Source organism: Protopterus annectens, chromosome 4.part0 (genome assembly GCF_019279795.1).
Source record: "Protopterus annectens isolate FY-2018-M chromosome 4.part0, PAN1.0, whole genome shotgun sequence".
NCBI classification, from domain to species: Eukaryota; Metazoa; Chordata; order Ceratodontiformes; family Protopteridae; genus Protopterus; species Protopterus annectens.
The window spans coordinates 1,469,903,687-1,469,925,872 of record NC_056733.1 but is presented as its reverse complement, the minus strand read 5'-3'; the positions used below and the strand labels follow the sequence as shown (position 1 = coordinate 1,469,925,872).

Genomic DNA, 22,186 nt, shown 5'->3' with positions numbered 1-22,186 from the left:
TGATCTTTGTTTGATGAACACTGTTTATAAAGTCCTTATCAGCACTGGAAGTTCTGGAAAAACCTGAATGTTATTCAAATCAGGTGACTCAAAAACTTGTATTGTACTTTCTGCATTTGATTGTGACATATTCACGTTCTGCATTTCATCCAGAGTTTATGATTCATGTGATCTAATTAACCCCTTCGTAGATCAAACAAAAATATGACCCAATTCAAAGTCATTCCACCATGTTGTAACTGTCATTTTTTAGTAGCTATCAGACTCCTTTCATAAGTAATAACATTATCTAACCATTCCTTATATTTGATTTTATATTGATTAAAATTAGATAGCCTCTGAATATGACCATCTAGTGTTGTAATTTCCTTAAACAACTAAGTCCCTAGTTTTATAAAAAAATTAATTCATAAGTCACATATAATTAATACTGAGCTTTGAGTTTAATGCTTGTCATTTTTTACGTAATTCAAGAGACTGTTTATGGAAAGTGGTATTTTTTTAAATAAGCAGACCATGTGGAGCTATGTTGAGACAAATATATGCATCAGTTGTGAGTCTCTACCATTGCAGTTTTTTATATTTAGTAAGTTTGCTTTCTAACTCACTAAAAAGTTCTTTAACATTAGTACCACACTGATATGACTCACCTTCCATTTCAGCAGGAGGATACAAATTCTCTGTTAATGGTTTCCCATGCACTTTCAGAGCATTATCTAACTCATTAGCCCCTTTCAGCACTATGAATAAAGATGGAGTATAACCGTGTTCAGGTACTTCTTCTGATTATCCAAAAAATTCCCAAAGCAGCACAAACAAAATGACAATCACATGAGTAAAGTCCAGAGTGGTAACAAAAATGAAATGTAGAAAGCAATATGATCCTTGGCCATCATGTATCAATGAAAAACATTAATAACAGCAAATGCATTTTCACAACTGTTTGCAGTAGCAATAATCATTCAATTAATGACATCACTTCCCTGATAAATAACATTCAATTAATAAGAACTCTTTACTTATATCAAATTTAAATACTAAAATACAAAATGCTAGAACCAATAAGATCGTTGTTTTAAATCTTTATTTTTTTAAAACTGGTTTTAAAGACATCATGCCATTTAAACCAGGGTACTTTTCTGATCTTAATTCTTATATCCATCTTAACTCCATAATTTCAGTGTACGTTTTAATAGCTCCTTTATGTTGATTGTTTTCCATAAAGGACAATACCTAAAACTTGAACCAATGATTTTCAACAAAACTTGAAAAATGTTTTGATAATACATTTGTGGGTTTCCTATTATTTATATCAGACAGATGCTCACTCATTCACTCTTTTAAAGAACAATTTGTTTTCCCACATAAAATGCTTGACACAGTTGAAAACTAGATAGATATTCCACATTTTTGCTATTATAATCCGCATACTATTTAAATACATACTTCTTGACTGTCTTCTGGCAATGATATTCAGATGTTTTATTTATATATGTGCAGAATTTACAATTTAGACAGGGAAATGTACCAATACAAGTAATTTATTTAATATTTAATGAAGGGTGGTTATAACATAAAATTCTCTTTAAATTTTTGATGGTCTTATAAATAAATTTAGGGACTGTACCCACTATATTTTTAACCTGTCATCAACAAAGATATTTTTTAGGCCCCCTTTATAACACTGACCCACCTTTTGTCATCTTTCAAACACTGAAATGAAAATGTCATAAGCTTACAATCACGAACTCCGAGAACATTGTATTTCCTCTCTGGGAATGTAACCACTTGGCATGAATGATAAAATCACAAATGGAAGCAAATTATACCCACTGAAGTGAGGTGCTTCACCGCCACACCCCCTACTTAAATATACCAACTCCGAGATCACACTACATCAGAGAAACAGCAAAGTTCACCATTGTGGCCAAGTGGTTACTTTCCCAACAGGAAATTCAATGTTCCAGGAGTTCATGATAGTAAACTTAATGATGTTTTCATCTCAACATTTTGAAAGTTGGCAAAAGGTGTGTCAACGTTATGAAGGGGGCCCATGTGGTATCACCAGTATATGTAAATGAAACATTTAGAGTGTCTCCCTTTTTTCATATAGAACATTCTTCTTTAGTATCATGAACCTTTTTACTTTTATCAAAATATAGTCTAACTTTATTACTTCTTTCATTCAATCCCATTTCTTTATTCGTATTAATTTCATCATGACAGTATCCCTTATCAACAAAATCACTATATAAATCTTTCTTGGCAAGTTTTAATTTTTCTCTTTTGTTAATGTAACAGGTCAAATAAACTAACTCCATGTAACATTTCAAAAATGTGGTAAAGATGCATTCATTGTCTATGTTAGTATGAATTCCTTTTGTATGGCTTCTTATAAATTTGTTTTTGTATTACCCCAGTCTCTGTTTTATAAATTCTAACATATAGGAATTCAACAGAGTCACGTGAATACTTCATATCAAATTTAAGAAATATGTTCATATTGCGCATAAAATTACCTATCAAATCTAGTGTGGAGATGCCACCACTCCATACCAAAAATGAAATGGACATAAATACAACATCCACTGTAAAAATAGTCATGAATTAAATAAAAACGTCTTTTTCCATTCAATTAATACAAAGTTGGCATATGCATTTGCACAACAGCTGCCAGGGGTTAACAACAATTATAAACAACACAAGGCAATATGAAAATAGGGTATTGGTTATCCAGATCTTGATATAGATTCTAGCCTATTCTTTGAAAGTAATTCTTTACTGAGTGGAGACTTCCTATCCAGCAGTTTGGACATATATCCAGATGTCCCGTTAAAAGAGTAAGGGACAAAATTTTAAATTGTATTCATGACAAAGTTTGTTCAGTTTTGTGTAACTCCTAGTTCAATTACCTGTGAGAGCAAAATGGGAGAAAATGTATATCTCAAGCTATGGTGATACCTTATATTAGTGAAGCATCTGCTGTTAGATCTATTAATGAAAAAATATGGAGTTTCACCTTCAGGTTTGAAATTAAGGAAAAACTGAGTGGGAAATCATCTTTTCTGAGCAGCAGAGGAAAGAATATCAAAAATTATGTTGATAGTTGTCCTAAAATAGAAATATTAGTTAGAAGAAGCATGACAGAATGTGAAAAATGCAAATTATGTAGGTTTATAATGATGGTATTATGTATCAGGCCATGGATATAACAAGACTATAAAATGTCATGGTCATTTTAATTGTAATACATCAGGTGTAGTTTAGCATCCTAAATTAAATGTCCTGCCTATTAGGTTGGCAAGACCAAAAGAAGATTGCACAATCTTATGTATGCACACTGCTTTGCACTGACACTTTCGGAGTGTGCTAGCCTAAAAAAGTTTTTTTTATACTAGACAAGGTATACAATTGTGGCAATGGAGGTGATCGGATGAACTTATCACAATACAGAGCGTTGTTATGGCAGAAGAGATTAAACACTGCACAGCATCTGCGAGTTGATTCTGTTAGCATTTCTAATGTTCTTCAAATGTGAGCAGCAAATTTGTAGTGAGTTGGTTTGCCAATAATAAGTTCATTATATATGTCTTTATATAATTTTTATGCATTTAATTCTTAGTTAATATTAATATAACATTTTAGGAGATGGTTACAATAGCCTTTCAGTTGCATCAAGCTTAGCTGAGGTCCCTTTAGGTTTTTCAAAGATATACATTTTATAACATAGGTTCATAGGTTCATAGGTTTATACTAGGCTATCTGCCCTAAGGCATTTATAAGCCTAGCCCAAATTTTTGTGGCTTACACCACCCCTTATATGAAAAAATACTGTGCCCATTAGTTTGTTGTGCCTCTGTCCAGCAGTGACACAGAGATGATTCCCGGGGTAAACCTACGATCTCCCATCCACAGGTCTAGATTTCTCTTGAACAGAGTCAGCGAGGTGCTCTGCCTCACCTGGACCGGGATTTTATTCCACAGCATAGGGAGTCTCTGAGTGATAAATCTATCCCTCCAGCACATCCTATTTATATCCGTGCTAAGGTTTAAGTCGCTTGCTCTAGTGGTTTTGGTGGATTTGGATTTTTGAGGTGGAGCATGTCCATTAATTCCGGGTTGGACATGGCCTTGTATGTCAGGCACATGTCACCTCTGAGCAGACGGTATGCGACTGAATAGAGCTGGAGTTTCTTCAATCTGGCAGCATATGACAGATTTTGGAGTCCCTTTATCCTTTTGGTGAGGAACTTTTGGGGTCTCTCCAATTGCTGCAGATGTCGGGTGAGATACATCCCGAATGGGGCATTGTACTCGATCATTGGTCTGATAAGTGAAGAGTACAGGGAACAATGACCTCACTAGATCTGGATGTGAATCCCTTCATGATCAGGTGGGCAATGTAGAAGGTCTTTCTAACCACTTTAGCAACATGAGTGTCAAAAGAAAGGCCACTGTCAACCTGGGTCCCCAGGTCCCTGATAACCTCTTCTGTGCTTAGTGGATTGCCACCTATATGGTAGCTTGGGGTTACCTTGTTTTTCCCGAAGGGTATGACTATACATTTTTGGCGTTTAACTTCAGGCCATGGCTCTGGCACCAGCTATCTGTTTCCGTGAGTCCCTTCTGAAGGATATCCGTGTCCGATGCACTTTCCACTATGGCGCCCAGTTTGCAGTCGTCTGCAAACTTTGTCAGCCAAAGTCCTCCCATGTTGGCCTGTACTTCTGAGAAGTAGATGCCAAACAATAGGGGGCCAAGGACCGAGCCCTGTGGGACACCACTTGTGACCGGCTTGGAGTCTGACATAGCGCCAGAAACTCTAACCCTGTGGGTTCTGTCCTTAAGCCAGTTAGCAACCCATCTTGTGACATATGGGTTTACATTTAAGCTGGTAAGTTTTTCTACAATACCCGAGTGGGGTATTGTGTCGAAAGCCTTTGCAAGGTCAAGGTAGGCTGTATGGACTGCCTTTCCTCATCAATGGCCTTGGTGACTGTTTCGAAGAAGTCGACCAAGTTCAAAAGGCATGATCTTCCCTTGACAAAGCCAAACTGGGTCGGGTCCAATGTCTGCAAGTCCCCTATATCTTTGTTTATGAGCTCCATTATGATCCTCTCCATAGCTTTGCAGACTAGACTTGTTAAGCTTATGGGCGGTAATTACCAGGGTCCATAGAGGCGCGCCTTTGTGGAGTGGGACCACAGTTGCCGTCGCCACTCCTTGGGCACGTATCTTGTGGTAAGGCTGAGATTAAACAGCTGCCTTATGTGCGGGTTTAATTCCTCATTTAGCTCGTGTAGCACACAGCCGGGATACCATCCGGTCCCATTGATGCTGTGTTTTTAGCTTTAGAGAGAGCAGCTTTCACCTGCGCATTTGAGATGTCCGGGAGGCTACACTCGGCTGGGATAGTTATCTCTCCTTTAGGGGAGAGGGGTGAAGTTTTCACTGAACCTGTCTGCCAGTATGTTGGCAATGTCTGTGGGTTCAGTGATTTTTGTATCATTTTGGACTAATTCTGAGCATATCTGGGAGTTTCCACCCAGGTTCCTAACATAGCTGAAAAAGGCCTTATGATTGTCCTTTGAATCCATGGCAATTTTTCTCTCAAAATTGGCCTTAGTTGATTTTATGAGTGCTCGTATTTTTTTACTAATAATGATCACGGTGACTTCCCTTTTATGGATTTTGTTCTATCATGTAATAGCTTTCTCCTCTTATTGTAAAGTTTGTTAATGGCTGGGGTCCACCAGACTGGACGTTTGCCCTTTGTGGAAAGAGTCTTGGTTTTATTTGGGATTGCCTGATCCATGCAGTTCTGGAGGTGTTCATAGAAGGCATTTGTAAGGGCTTCCGCAGCTTGGGTTGTGGTTTCCACTGGCTCAGGGGCCTTGAAGGATACCACACCAGTCTTGAGTAGTGTGAAGTTTGCTTTAGAGAAGTTCTTCACTATGGTCTTTTTTGTTTGGGGTGGGGGCGGGATGTGGATTTCCAGTGAGATTAGTTTATGATCAGATCTCACCAGTGAGGGATATACTTCCGGTGTGGAGCATTTTGTCCCCATGTTTGTGACAATGAGATCTAGTATATTTTCTCCTCTCGTGGGAACAGTGACTAGCTGTTCCATGGCATTTGAATTTATGAACTCCAGGAACCGTTGGGCTAGAAAGTTAGGGCTTGAGTAATGTTCCCAGTCTATATTCGGGTAGTTGAAGTCACCCAATATGATGGTGTTTGGAGATACATTTATACCCTCCAGTGTCTTCAGGAAGGCTGTGTGGGGTTCCTGAGTTTGAGAGGGTGGCCTGTAGCATGCTACAATTTGTAGAGCAGTTTTTTCTATGGTTAGTTGCACCTGGATGGTTTCCGAAGCTTCGTGCATTGCCACCAACCTGGAGGTGTGGGTATCCTTTATGAATATGGATACACCCCCTCCTTTTGTGGTGTGGTCCGGGTTTTGGGGCTGGAACGCATGATATGAGGTAAAACCTAATAGTGCCAGGGTGCTCTCAGGAGCCTTGAACCAGGTTTCAGTTACAGCACAGACATCGATGTTCTCCATACTGAGAAGGGCCTCGAGTGCGTGCATTTTGAGATTTAGACTTCTGGCATTGAGCAGCATTACCCTCAGTTTCTTCCCATTTTTTTTTCTAGGGTGGTAGGTTTAGGATTTGAGGCTTGCCTAAAAAAGGCACTATGGGGTGGCAAGAGCCTTAGCCAATATCCGGAATCCCAGGGTGACAGGTGCAAGCCGTCCCTTGCGAAGCAGCGTGGCTTGTCAAGCATGTCATCCCAGGCAGACAGACACTGGATCCCCTTTGAATGACACCAGACATTAAGCCAATTGTTAAAGCTGATCATCTTGCCTCTATATTGTGGCATCATTCTTGGTGAAGGAAGGATACTGCTCAGGGTTAGGGTCATACCTGCCTTGGCTACATAATCAGAGAGCTCCTCTATGTCTCTTTTCATGTAGTCCAGGGAGGTACGTCTCAGGTCGTTCACACCAGCATGGACAATGACTGTGTCATATTTGTACTTGCCGTGGAGTGACCCGAGTGCTTGTGTTATGTGGCGGATTCTAGCGCCCGATAGGCAGCTTACTGTGACCCTCTCCTTGTTCAGCCTGGTGAGTGGGACGTCAGTGTGTCTGACTATGGAGTCACCTATGACAAGTATGTTTGGTGTTGTATTTGGCCTTAAGGGCTGTGACTGCTTTGCACACTGCTTTTGTGGTTTATGTGTTGCTTGTGGGGTGTCTTGAGGTAGCAGTTGTTTGGGTGTCTGCTTTGGAGGCCTCTGCTGTTTAGGTAAAATTTTACTTTTATATTAATTAAATATTTATATATGTAAAGAATTTAGTATATGTTTATTTAACAGTATTTACATTTTTATAAAAAATATTTCATGATAATATTGGGGTAGATAGCATTTTTTAAATTGATCATGTTTCCTTATTTGATTGTTTTAGAACTTAAGTTTGATAGCTTAAATCTACATAGTCATGTGAGTTTCAAATTGTAGCTTGCTGTATTGTGATTGGTGATTGGTATACAATTATAGGTTCATAGGTAGATACTAGGCTATCGGCCCAAGGGCCTAAGTAAGACAAGCCAACAAGGTTCCCTGGCTTACGCCACCCAAGAAAGTTATTTTCCTGTTCCCCTGTCAAGCAGAGCCACAGAAGTGATCCCCGGGGTGTATTTCCTATTGCCCATCCACTCATCAAGACTCTTCTTGAAGAGTGCTAATGAGGAACTTTGCTTGACATAGATGGGTAGCTTGTTCCAGAGTATGGGAAGTATCTGGGACAGGAATCTATCCTCCAGCATGTCCTGTTTATTGTGGTGACAAGGTTTAGGTCTCTAGAATGTGTAGCTCAGAAGGATTGGGATTTCTTTAGGTGTAGCATGTCCAACAGCTCTGGGTTTGACATAGCTTTATATGTTAGGCACAGATCACCTCGGAGTAGGCGATACGCTACGGAGTAAAGCTGGAGTTTTTTGAGACGGTCAGTGTAGGGCATCTGTTTGAGGTCAGTAACCCTCTTTGTGAGGAAATTCTGTGGCCTTTCCAGCTACTGCAGATGTCTTGTGTGGTACATTCCAAAAGGGGCGTTGTACTCTATAATGGGTCTAATGAGTGTAGAGGGGAACAATGACCTCTTTTTTCCTGGATGAGAACCCTTTTGTGATGAGGTGTGCCACGTAGAAGGATTTCCTGACTACTGTGACGATGTGATTATCAAAGGAGAGACTACTGTCCACCTGGGTCCCAAGGTGTCTTATCACACATTTGGCATTAAGTAGACTGCCACCTATGTGGTAGTTCAGGGGTACAGAGTTTTTACCAAAGGGGATGACATTGCACTTTTTGGCACTGAGCTTGAGGCCATGGCTCTGGCACCAGGCATCTGTCTCAGTGAGGCCCTTCTGTAGGACATCCACATCATTTGGGGACTCAACTATGGCTCCTAGTTTGCAGTCATCTGTGAACTTCATTAGCCAAAGGCCTTCTGTGTTAGCCTGTACTTCAGAGAAAATAGAGAGAGATAGATACCAAACAGGAGAGGTCCCAGGACTGAACCCTGTGGTACTCCACTTGTCACTGGTTTGAAGTCAGATTTGGAGTCTGCAACTTTTACAGTGTGGGTTCTGTCAATGAGCCAGTTGGCAACCCATCTTGTGACGTATGGATATATACCTAGTTTAGTGAGTTTAGCTATAATGCCAGAATGGGGGATGGTGTCAAAAGCCTTCTCGAGGTCAAGATAGGCTGTGTGAACCACCTTACCCTCATCTACAGCTTTGGTGACTGCCTCAAAGAAGTCAATCAGGTTCAGAAAGCATGATCTGCCTTTCACAAACTCAAACTGGGTGGGGTTCAGAGTTTGGAGGTTACCCATGTCTTTGTTTATGAGTTGCATGATGATACGTTCCATGGCCTTACAGACCAGGCCTGTCAGGCTAATAGGGCGATAGTTCCCAGGATCAGTGGTGGCTCCCCCTTTGTGGAGTGGGATAACTGTTGCTGTGCACCATTCAGTGGGCACAAAGCCTGATGTGAGGCTATGACTGAACATGGGGCTTAGGTGGGGAGCCAGTTCGTTCTGAAGTTCGTGTAAAACGCAGCCTGGGATGTGGTTCAGTTCTATGGATGCTGTGTTTTTGGCTTTAGAGGGTTCAGCTTTTACCTGCATAGTTGTGATTACAGGAACTCTGCATTCTTCCTGTATAGATATGGGCCCTTTAGGGGGTGAGGGGAGGGGTAATGTTAGCACTGAACCTATCTGCCAGGATGTTGGCAATACCAGTTGGTTCTGTAATTTTTGTGCCATTGTGCTGTAACTCAGAGTAGATCTGGGTGTTGCCATTGAGAAGCTTGACATGGTTATAGAATACTTTGTGGTTGTCCCTAGAATCAGTAGTGATTTTGTTTTCATAGCTAGCTTTGGAGGATCTTATAAGGGATCTCAGCTTCTTACTGAGGCTGACCAGGGAGCTCATTCACTCATGGGATTTTACTCTCTTTTGCAACAGTTTCTTCCTTCTGTTGTAGAGTTTGTTTATGGCAGGGAACCGCAAGACTGGCTTCCTTTTTTTGGAGGATAGTGTCTTGGTTCTGTTTAGGATAGCACGATCCATGCACTCGTGTAAGTGCTTATAGAGTGCATTTGTGTAGGATTCAGCAGTCGTAACTGTATTGCCCATCTGCATGGGTGTCATTAAGTTCACCACTTCTGTCTTAAAAAGCATGAAGTTAGCTTTAGAGAAATGTTTTACTGTAGTTTCCTTAATGGGGGGTAGGGGCGGGATGTGGATATCTAGGGTGATTAGCTTATGGTCGTATCTGACAAACTAGGATTTGACTTCAGGTGTGAAACACCGGTCACTCATGTTGGTAATAACTAGGTCTAATATATTGTTGCCCCTGGTGGGGGTGTGGATAAGTTGATCTAGGGCATTGGAATTTATGAATTCCAGGAAGCACTGAGTGAAGGGTTGGCACATAAGTAGTTTTCCCAGTTAATGGTGGGGTAATTGAAAACATCCATTATTAAGGTGTTTGGTTGAACCCTAATATTTTCCAGTATATCAAGAAAAAAGGAGTGGGAATCCTAGGGCATGGTGGGGGATCTGTAGCAAGCTACAATTTGGATTGCAGTTTTGCCCAGAGTTAGTTGTACTTGGATAACATCGGATGCATTATGCTGAGCAACTAGCCTGGAGGTGTGGATATATTTAATGAATATGGACAAACCTTTGCCTTTGGTGTTCCGGTCCAGGTTAGATGGCCAAAAAGTGTGGTATGAGTTATACCCTGGTAATGCAGGGGTGCTCTCTGGAGCCTTGAACCAGGTCCCAGTCACTGCACAGACATCAATGTTCTCCATTTTAAGGAGTGTCTCGAGGGAGTGCATTTTGAGATTTAAATTCTAGCATTGAGTGGCATTATCTTCAGTTTTTGCTTGCCTGTTCCTGTTATGGTGGTGAATTTGTCATTTGAACCTGCCTAAAAAAGGCACTAAAGGGGTGGCAAGAGCCTTAGCTAGTATCCAGAATCTCAGGGGTGACAGGTGCAGCCATCTCTGGCAAAGCATTGTGGTCTGTCGACCATGTCATCCCAGGCAGACAGATACTGGATCCCCTTAGAATGCCACCAGAAGCTTAGCCAATTGTTGAAGTCAATCATTTTGTCCTTGTACTGCGGTATTATTCTGGGCAATGGCAGGATGCTACTCAGGGCTAGGGTCATACCTGTCTGGGCTACAAGATCGGAGAGCTCTTTCATGTAGTCCAGGGAGGTACATCTCAGGTCATTCACACCAACATAGACAATGACAGAGTCATATTTGTACTTGTTGTGGAGTGACCTGAGTGCGTCGGTTATATGGCGGATCCTGGCACCAGACAGGCAGCTGACAGTAACCTTCTCCTTGTTTAGCCTGGTGAGTGGGACATCAGTGTGCCTGACTATAGAGTCACCTATGACTAGTGTGTTGGGTACGTTGTTTTGCCTTATTGGCTGTGGTTGAGTAGCACACTGAGTCTGTGGGCTATGTGTCATTTGGGTTGTGTTGGGGGATGGAGGTTGCTTGTGTTTCTGCTTTGGAGGTCTCTGTTGCTTAGACAGATTATTACTGAGAGCCTCCGCGAATGTTTTTGTGTTTCTATGTGTGGATTTTGGTGGTGTAGATTTAGTGAGACTATGTGATGAGTGTGGTGTGGTGCAAGTGTTTACCTTCTCCTCTTGACTGTCAAGTTCAGTCTTGGTTGGACAGAGCTTTACCTCCAGTTTGACTAGATAAGTGCATCTCTCACAGGTTGTAGTGTTGTGTGGTGGGAGGAGAGGGTTGTCTGTGTACATGAAGCAATTTCTACATTGCCCCAAGATGCCCAGATTCATAGACAGGAGAGAACACTGGGAGATGAACCTTGGACATGCTTGAATAAAAAAAATATTTTCCTCTGGACAAGTGAGGAAAGTGAGTACAAGAGCTGTTTTTCTCTAAGCAAGTGAGGAAGGTAAATACAAAAACTGTTTTTCTCTTGGTAATGAGGAAGGTTGAGTGCTATAGAAAACATTTGTTAGGTTTTAGATTCTGACAAACTCTCCTGTTTTCAGTGGTAAATACAAGAGGATTTTTTTGATGGTCTATGTACTTTGGTTACTAGCTTTATGCTCTGTAGATTGTTTCTGTCTATTATTTATTTATATTACAAAACTGACATCCCTAGCTAATTTTGGAATTGTAAACATAGTTAATCTTTTCCCATCTTAAATCAAAATCAGGCACAGCTAATTTTAAACTCTTCTGTTTCTCCTACCTCTTTACTGCCCTTAGAATATTATGCTTATTTATCATGTTTTATTCACTTTAATGGTCAATATGTATTCTACACTGACAAGTGGTAGAAAATCTTTGGCAAAAATTCTAACAGTTGATTTTCTCTAGTTTTCAAGTACTAGACATATTTCAAGTGACGGCATTACCTGCTGTTGAACAAGGGGTTCTTCCCATTAAGATTGCTGACATTTGACTTTTTTGTCTCAAATATTGTACAATTCAGAACTCTGATACCTGAGATCTAAAATGTTTATGCATTTATAAAGTTAAAGAGGTGGTTCCATAGAGTTTTGAGGCAGCTTAAAAGTTCTTTTGCTGCCAATTAATTGCTCTGGACAGAATGATTTGTTGAACTGCATAAAATCTACAGAACTAACTATCATACATGCCTCATTCTTTAAGCATCATATTTGCAGCAAATGAAGTGGGTGATTATCAGAATCTGATGATGAACTTTCATAATGATCAGTTATTATCATTTTAGTCAGAGTTTCACAACTAAGGAGGTACAAAAATTAAAAAAGAGAAGTTTGAAAACAAATGACACAATAATAAGGCTTTTTGCTGAAAGTAAACTATAAAAATACATACAACTCCAACTCAAAAAGCTATTTTAAATCAATATTTTAAATCTTTATCCTCTGTTATATCAAGTATTATATCAAATAGCACTTTAGCTTTGTCAAGTAACATCACTACCAGTGATGAGGTGAAATCAAATAATATCACTACCAATGTTGAGGCTGAATCATCTATTCAATGAAGAGTCGACTGAATATTGATTCCAGTAGGCAAGTATAAATACCATTAAAGAGCAAACAAGAAGCAAACACAGTAGTCACAGGGAGAAGCCACTCACAGAAGATGGAAGAACAGTTAAACAATGCGCATAGTCTGTTGTTTGGCAGTCCACTATTGGCAAATGAGAAACAATAAAAAAAGAATGAACAGTTTTAGGACTACTGCCTGTCCTACAAAAAGGATTGAATGTTTTATTTTTGTGTGTCTGTATCTGTCATTATTATTACTTCCCCTCTGTGAATACAGATTATTACTAAAATGAACTTAAGGAAGGACTTTTACTTAAAAAAAGAGTCTGCCTGGATTGTACAATTAAGAAATGTCACTGCAAGCTCTAAACAGCTTTTTTTCTGCAGATGTTTTGATAACACATTTTCAAGGACTGGATGTGCAGATATCAATACAGGGTAAGTCCTTTCTTGTTTTAAAAAATCTGCTAGGAAGGGACAATGATGTTGTGATGAAATGAGGACTGAGTAGCCTTGGAAAATTTAGGAATTAGGGTATGCTTCTTTCAAGTAAAAAGTTTTTTGAGATTCTATTATGAAGTTGGAAATTAATTATAGGGTCTTTTAGGTAGAAGTACTTTGGAAGGCTTTATTTCTGATAATCTTGTATCATTAGTTATATGAACAAAACTTCTTAGATACATTTTTTATTTGTGGCTAAGCCTGCATAAAATGAAACCTCCCCTGGAAGCCTGTTATATAAGGGATATGATGACTTATTTTTGCTTTTCTTCTTTCACTATCAGAATGAGATGGTAAGACCTCTTTTTAGATGTGTAAGAACATGCAAAGCAGCACACCTATTTTTAAACTAGTGAATAGATTTCAGCTGGATTCCACTGCTACAGTATAGTGGCTTTCGATTTAGAGTCCCTCTTCACAAGTATACCCTATGCAGTAAGTGTTGGTTTGAAACTGATGTTAAACGTTTCATTTCCATCAATTTTATCATTTGTTGATAAAAATACTGAAAATAAATGTGTTACACTTTATTTAACAAATATAATCTATAAATGTATGTGACTTCATTGGGAATGATATTTGCATCAGTATCTGCTGATTCATTTATGGTATTTAATAACATTGCATTCCTTCAGCTGAGCTTAATGTTTCCATACAACTAAGTGAAGCCATTATTTAGAAAATGTGTGAACCTCCTTGGATGGTACATTGGAGTAACATTAAATATTTATTTATGGGTTACAAAGTAAGTACTTTGGCACGATATACAATTTCAATTCTATCACAAAATGTAATTTCTGAATGTTATGATTATATCTAAAACTGATGGGTCCTTTATTACTGAAGTATATGTTACAAGGGTTTCACCTATGTCCCTCCTGGACAGAAGCAATAGGTCCAGATTTTAGTGTCTGCTTGAACCAGACACCCTTGGGAACATGGGTTGAATTTGGCTAGGCTTGTAAGGGCCCTGAGGCCATTAGCTTAGTAAGCTTCTATGATCCTATGAGCCTATGATCCTATTAATCCAAATTCTAGCAACTCTTTTGCAGATTCCACCATTTGCCACATCTTCAGAATGTGTTGTCAGGCAGATGGTTAGGGTATCTAAGATTTGTTCAGATATCTCCAAGTGATTATGGATGAGGACAGGTACAAGTTTGAAATTATGCTTATGATGAAAATGCTATTATTTTTGAAAAATATAATGCAATATCTTAAAGATTTGAAGATAGGATGGAATATACTGATTTAATGGTTAAGACATGGAAGATGTTTAATTTTAAACAAAAAAAAAAACAAGTTCAGTACTTCATGTAGTGAATACATGTTTGTTGCAAAACATCACTTATTCATACTGCAGTACACTGTAGGCAGACCCTAAGCCTGGCAATGTTACCCATCATGCACTTTATATGGTCTCCAAAAGTGCAAAAGGATAAAAGGTTATTTAGTGAATAGTGTCACCTTCTCTAGTTTTAAGGATAGGAAATAAAAATGCAGTATCGTTATTAAGGCCTTTATTAACTGAGCTAAAATTATTGGATATGTGGTAGCCAGGGTGGGACTTATTTTTACACAGGACAGAGCAATAGACAGTTCTGATATTAAGGCATTTGTTACAATGTATTGTTACACTTCTCATTCATATGAGTTTTACAGATAATTTCATTTCTCGGAGTACTCCTGGTTTGAAAACATGCTTCTTGATGTTTTAACTTCACTGTTGACTATGTTTTTGATTATAAACACACCCACAATATTATGTCAGTTCAGATATCAGCAATAGGTTCATAGGAGAATACTAGGTTAACTACCCTAAAGGGACATTTTAAACATCACCAGTATCCCAAGGTCAGAATCAAACTTTGTACCTTGTGTCTATGAGGTGAAGCCTGAGCACTGGCTTCATCCCAGCAGAATGGAGGGCAGCCAATGTTATCCCTCTATACAAAGGTGGAGTGTCCACTGACCCAGGCAATTAAAGGCCCATCAGCCTAACTAGCCTGATCTGCAAGGCCATGGAGTGCATTATCATAGACCTTATAAACAAGGACATTGGCAACCTCCAAATGCTTGACCCCACACAGTCTGGTTTTGTCAGAGGGAGATAATGCATGTTAAACCTGGTCAGCTTATTCGAAACAGTCACCAAAGCCATGGATGAGGGGAAGATGGTGCACACTGCCTACCTTGACCTAGCCAAAGCCTTTGACACTATTCCTCACTCTGGCATAATAGATAAACTCTCCCTGCTAGGCATTAACCCATATGTTACCAGATGGGTAGCTAATTGGCTGACCGATAGAACCCACTCAGTCAAAATAGGAAAAGCCACCTCTAGTTGTAGACCCGTAATGAATGGTGTACCCCAAGGATCAGTCTTGGGGCCTCCACTGTTTGGGATATACCTTTCTGAGGTCCAAGCCAAAACCATTGGTCTGTGGCTGACCAAGTTTGCAGATGACTGCAAGCCGGACCTGGTTTTAAATTCCCCTTCTGATGTGAACATCCTCCAAGCGGGCCTTACCCAACTAATGACTGGTGCCAGAAGCATGGCTCAAACTGACTGCCAAGAAATGCATCATTATCCTGTTTGGGAAAAATGGTATTCCCACTAATTATCACATTAATAACAATGTAATAAGCATGCAATTAGTTGTGAGGGACTTTGGCACCCGGGCTGATAGCAACCTGATTTTTGACCACCGCATTGTCTCCATTGTACAGAAGGCTTTCTACATGGCCCATATCATAAATAAGGGTATTTCATCCAGGAACAAGGAGGTCATAACTTCCCTGTACTCCTCCCTTATCAGAACCATTATCGAGTACAATTTCCCCCTTCGGCATGTACCTTGCCAAGCACATAGAGCAGCTGGATAGACCACAGAGGTTTCGGACCAGGAAAATCCAGGGTCTCAAACACTTGTCCTATACAGATAGGATAAAAGCCCTGTCCCTGTACTCAGTCTCATACAGACAACTCAGAGGTGATCTGCGTCTGACATACAAGGCCATCTCAGACCCATCCTTGATGGAGTTGCTGCATATCCATAAGTCAAACTCTACTCATGCAACCCACATGCAAGGCCTCAACCTGCTCTGTGATATTAATAGAACTTATTGGCAAGATACAGTTGTGTTCCAAAGACTCCCCCATTTGTGGAATAGACTCCCTCTCCATGTCAAGCAGAGTACCTCTGTAGCCTTCTTAAAGAGGAATATGGACAACTGGATGGGAAACAGAAAATATATCCCTTGGATCCCACCTGTGTCCCTGCTGGACAGGGGAAACAGATGCTGACTTTCTGGGAACATGGGTGAAATTCTTGACTAGGTTTGTAATTGCCTCTGGGCCAATAGCCAAGTATCATCCTATGAACCTAAGACCTTAACCATTATGACAAATCACCCACCAATGGTTTATATATGCAAGCAGAACATTCTTGGTAATGATTTTGATTACATGGGGCAAGTAAAGCCTGTCAAAGCTGTTTGTTTTCAGATACCGACATAAGCTATATGAGTCATCAACTGATTAGATATTTTTAACCTGATAAGATACTGGATATTGTGTACTTATCTATTTGTTAAGCTAGTGGAGCAAGAAAGTGGCTACCTTTTCCACATATACATGTCCTGAGGTCATATGATTAAACATTTTAAATAATTATCTAGCATTGTGTTATCTGCCCATATGACTTAGAAGATAAGATGACCAGGCAGGTAAGTGACTGCTTCCCATCTGTAGCTGATTTTGTTAAGATGAGTGGCCTAGTATGTGCCTTTGTATTAAACATGTACTTTTTTGCCAGAAGTCTGACTAGGTAAGTGTCTGCCTGTTCCACTTTTATATTGTTCTCTAACGAAAATTGCAGTCAAATCAGCGTCTACATATTTCACACCAGTGCCTGTCTTTGTTCAGATGTTTGAGCAAGTAGCTGAATTGTTTGTATTTATACTGCCTGTGTGAAATTGTTCAACAGGTAATAGTTGCTCAGTTCACCCCTTCATCTCTACAGGTGGTTGGGCAGGTGTGTGACTGCATACTCTGTGTCTGTTACTTGTTTTGGACACATAACTGACTGGGCACTCCACCCCTGTGTTTGTTCCTTTCTCACACTGGTATATGAGTAAAAGGCATGATGGCCCACAAGTGTGCTATTTTCTTCCCAGAATTTTGATTAGGAATCCACTTCTCAACAACTAATTGAGGTGTCACTGCTTGGGTGGCAATCATTTGGAGAGCCGCCACTGGCCATGGCATGCTCACTCTTCTTTTCTTTACCTACTTTTCATACCTTCTGTTTATGTCATTGTCATTATCATCCTTCTTTCATTGACTCAGCTCCAGCCTCATTTCTTTTTCCCTCCCAACTGACCCAGTCAAGTTGGGAGGGTGGCCTAATGGTTAAGGTGTTTGCCTTACAAACACAAGGTACAGGGTTTGAATCTCACAGGTGATAACTGGCTAGGCTTAAAATGACTCACAAGGGCAGTTAGCCTAGTACTAACCTATGAACCAGTCATTCCTACCTCTTTATCAGTGTGTACTAACAGAATTACTGCTAACTACTCAGATAAGCTGAATTCACCTTCTGTTACTTAAATTCCACATATGCTTCTACGCTTGTTTTTTTTAATGGAAGTGCATGTAAAGGGCAGCAATCATTCCCAAAATGACATGAAGCCATGAAAAAAAGCAGAAGACTACTATACGTATGATTCATTGTCTTCTATTGGACATTTTTTATTAGAACATATAACTGCTAGACATGAGCAATACTCTTACCTGAAAGGCTAGCTTGCACAGCTTTTCCATCCAGTCCTCACCCTCTGGAAAAGCCAACAGATAGGTTTTGGTGACTGTATTCAAACAGAAAGCTGACATGCCCTTGGGGCAGCTCTCACCCGATGCTTGAGTAATGCTGATGCAGTCAGACAAGCGGAAGATCTTTTTATCTAGCTTCTTGCTGTTCTGCTTCTCCATCTGAATAGTACTGCTGCTACTATCCTTATAGACATACTGCTCAATCCTGGCAATGCCACACTGACTGGGAGGGAACAGGACACTGTATGTCTTTTTCCAACATTTCTGTGGGATACAAAGGAAAGAATTATAAAACTCAATGAGATCAGGTCAATGCTCATTGTTTTCAATGTTTTATTTATTTTGATTTTGCATTTAAACCAAATAAGGTAATCTTAGAAGCACTTTCATCACACATAGTTCAGTTATAGATTAAAGCTTATCTACACTCAGCCGAATACTTATCAAGACATAAAGTATGGTTATTCAAAGAAGATGTAAGCGTCTGTGAGACACATGGCAAGCCTTAAGGGTGTGATATTTATCCTGATTATCCCAAATTTAAACATATGTCTAGCTTGTTAGTGCAGGGTACCTGAAGAGTCTTGGATTAAGGGAACAGTAACATCTAAAAAAAGTTAAATATAAATTACTCAGATACCACGTAGAAAAAAATTGATGAATAAATAATTCAATCAAAACATGATTTAGAGTAATGGCTGGATCAAATATCATGCATCCTTGGACATCGTCTCTGAAAAATACAGAACTGTTTAAGGAAACCCAGAATCTAAAGTGTCATGCTGTTTAAATCAACAACAAAAGTGGCAAGCAGCAATGACAATGATATTTTTTAAGTATCAAAGCCCTGTTTGACTTTGTTAGACTTGTGGGTGTATTGTAAAGCATATTCTCCACTTTATGTCATTAATGTTTAGAATGACACTAAAAGGGAAAAAGTTACTATATTTAAAACAATTTTGCTCTTATCAGTATTTGCATAAAACATTTCATGATATAAACTCCATGTTATATATAGTAAAGCGGTTTTACGCAGGGTGTAGTCAGGAGCATTTTAAATGTGGGGTGATTGTTATATGTGTTAAAGATATAACACTTTTTTAGTTGGAAAATATATACTTTACAGTATAACAAGAGAAGAAAGGCTGGACAAAAGCAAGTTTAATGTTAATATGCTGTGATCTTGGGCTGCAGGAGTGGGTTAGGGGTGTAAAAATGCATTGATTATATTATATAATATGTATCATTAAGAAATTTTCTATTTTTACAAGGGTAACTGTCTAGTTAATTCCATTGGCTTAAGCTATAAATAAAGTGTTTTTGTAAACTTGAAAAATAATTCAAAATGTTGAAAGCCATGAAATATGCTATGTTTCTTACATCTCCAAAGATATTAGCTTGTTTTTTTCCTATTAGAAAATGTTTAATGAGAGGCAAGAATTCTGCAGCTGAAGGCAGTTTATACGTTCTGTTCCAAGTGAAATTTACAAAGATTCATCACTGACTATTTTTACAGCTGAGTATTCTGTGCTGAGGGAAATACGTTTAAAAGTAGAATGGCAAGCAGTTCAGTGAAAAAAAAATTTGAAATTATGTAAAGTCAATAAGAGATAGCAGCCTCTCTAGCAACCTTAATACTTTAATGCATTTAATACAACAGTGTGCAATTTAGTTTTGCTTAAAGATAGTCAGAGAACTTTTGGTTTTCACATCTGGGAAGAGAATAAAGATAATAAGAAAAGAACAGACTGCAATCAGTGTAAGTGGGATCACAGACTGTAGCATCTGCTTTTGCATTGATAACCTTAATTTTAGGTTAGATAATGCCTGTTGGTACAGTTGTCAATTTAGGGCAAGTATTCCCATCTGGAGGATTAACTTAATTTTTTAAGCTGTACATATTTGTGTGAGTTTGTTTTACCTTAATAGGGGATGGAGTTTTTCTGCAATGTATTCAGTTTTTTGTTTGAAGATTTTCATTAAAACAAAAAGTCATGATAAATGTGACAGAGGTTCAAATGGAGATGAGAAGAAACAACTCTCTCCTCTTCTTTTCTTATCCCCTCCCTTCTCTACAGAGCTCCTCTGCTAACCAATCTTCAGTCCTCTCTAAAAAAACAACTTTCTTCCTGCTATAACAAAATCGCTAAGTTCACAAACGGCCACAGGTCCTCCACCCACCACTGCACCTCTCTCCGAAAACTAAACTGGCTTGAGTTACCTAATCAGCTCAACTACACTCAGTTAACTTTAGCCCACAAGCTCATTCTCAACCCATCTCTCTGTCCCTCCCTGTCCTTCCGCCTTCATGATGCACCTACCCGATAGAGTTTTAAGGTCAAACAATCAAAACCTACTAGAAGTACACAAACCAACTCGTCCTACAGGCAAAAACTTACTATCCTTTAACCTAGCCCGTCTCTGGAACCCACTCCCACCATCCATTCGCACCACTCCCAATCATTACATGTTCAAAAAATCTCTTCATATATATCTAAGGTCCTAATGGGAATGCTCTTGCTCCCACCCCTCATAAAAATATGGTATTTACATCTTCTTTCACACTCATGTTACCTGACTGTACCTTATAAAGCTAATGTTCCTTACAAAATAACCACTCTGTATGTGTAAAGTAACATCACTTCTCACTAAACTGTATTGTTTGAATGTTCCTGAATTTTTGAGTTTTGTTTAAATATTTTTGAGTATTGTTTGAATGTTTCCTGAATTTTTGAACTCAAACATTTGTATCTTGTACAATTGCATTATTTTTATTATCATGCTATTGTTTGTACCTAGTTTGTTTGTTTTTTGGAGCTTTTCTCCCCCGGACTCCATTGAAAACGGGTTCTTTTTGGCCCAATGGACTATCCTGGTAAACCAACTGCAAATAAATAAATAAATAAAAGATTAGCCTACCAAATATTACTGTGTGCATAAAACATAAAAGCTGGAAACACACACTCAAAAAATGACATGTATAATAGGTATGCATAATAGCTTTTTATCATAATGGCTATGCTATCCGTATTAGATTGGAACGTAAATGACCTTACAGGTAAAGATAACAAGGAAAAGGGACTGAATTATATTAAGAAATGCAGAGGAGTGAAATGGCAATGCTGCAGGAGACACATTTGAAAAAAATGAGCATATGAATCTGACAAAGAAAGGATGGATATTCAGCAGAATATCAGGGACAAAGGAAAAGGGAAGCAATTGTACTAATTGCTAGAGTGTCTACAACAGTGATAGAAGAGAAAAAAAAGAAATTAATGGTACATTCGTGGTAGCAAGGTGCTATTGGCAAGGGAGAAGGGTGGAATTATGTGTTTATATTGCACCAAAAACTGCTATTATGGAGCTTAAGAAAAATTTTGTAGAAATAATCAACTTGCAGCAGGGATTATTACTTATAGGTGGGGACTAGAACTGAACTGCAATAGTGAGGATATATCAGGGGGACCTAGAAGGGGAAATATAACAAAACAGGGTAGAGGTCTGAACAAATTTATGAAAATATTTGAATGGAAGTAGGAACTCAGACAGAATTTGAATATTATTCCTCAAGGTATAATAACTGGGTTGGACTAAGATAGAAATTATATTTCACAGAAGCATTTGCATTTAATTGAATGCTTTACATACTTCCAATAATTATTTCAGATCTTCCACCAATAAAAACTAAGCTAAAATGCATCATAATGAAGTAAAAATGATTTACTGGCACTTTCCCACTTGCCTGTTAAAAAGAGAGGAATTTGGGGGTGGAAATTATTTGAGAGTTAGTAGGGAAGCTAGAAATATCTTCAGAAATTATAGCTAGTGAGCAAGACAAAATGAAAGTGGAGTTTAAAAATAATGTATAAATAAAAGAGAAAGATGTATGGTTAAGAAGTAATAGGAATTTCTTGGAGGAACTGACTAAAGTTAAAGTATTGCAGAATAAGAGGAATCTCTCAAGAAGAAGTGCAAATGCAGAGTGCTAAGTTAAGAGTGCATCCAGATAAAATGGAGAAGTTTAGAAAGACTGCTGTTAGGCAACTATTTTTGATAATAGCTCCAGAGCATAAAACTTTTAGTACAATGACAGAAAGTAGAAAGGGTTGTCACATGTTAAGTTGTTGGGGAGCCTATAATAAGAAAAATAACCACAGATCCTGTAGAGGCATCAGAGATATTTCTGAGATTTTATGAAAATTTGTATAAAGCAGAACAATGTGGAAATCA

The 22,186-nt window shown here is 38.8% G+C and overlaps 1 protein-coding gene across 1 annotated transcript in view; it reads right to left on the bottom strand.

Annotated features, from left to right (window-relative positions):
- DOK3 (docking protein 3) overlaps positions 1–22,186 on the bottom strand; it is a 543,483-nt gene that overhangs the window by 165,504 nt on the left and 355,793 nt on the right. Inside the window, exon 2 of the mRNA XM_044069315.1 lies at positions 17,918–18,220. Coding sequence (XP_043925250.1) covers positions 17,918–18,220 — 303 coding nt within the window. The remainder of the gene's footprint in view (positions 1–17,917; positions 18,221–22,186) is intronic.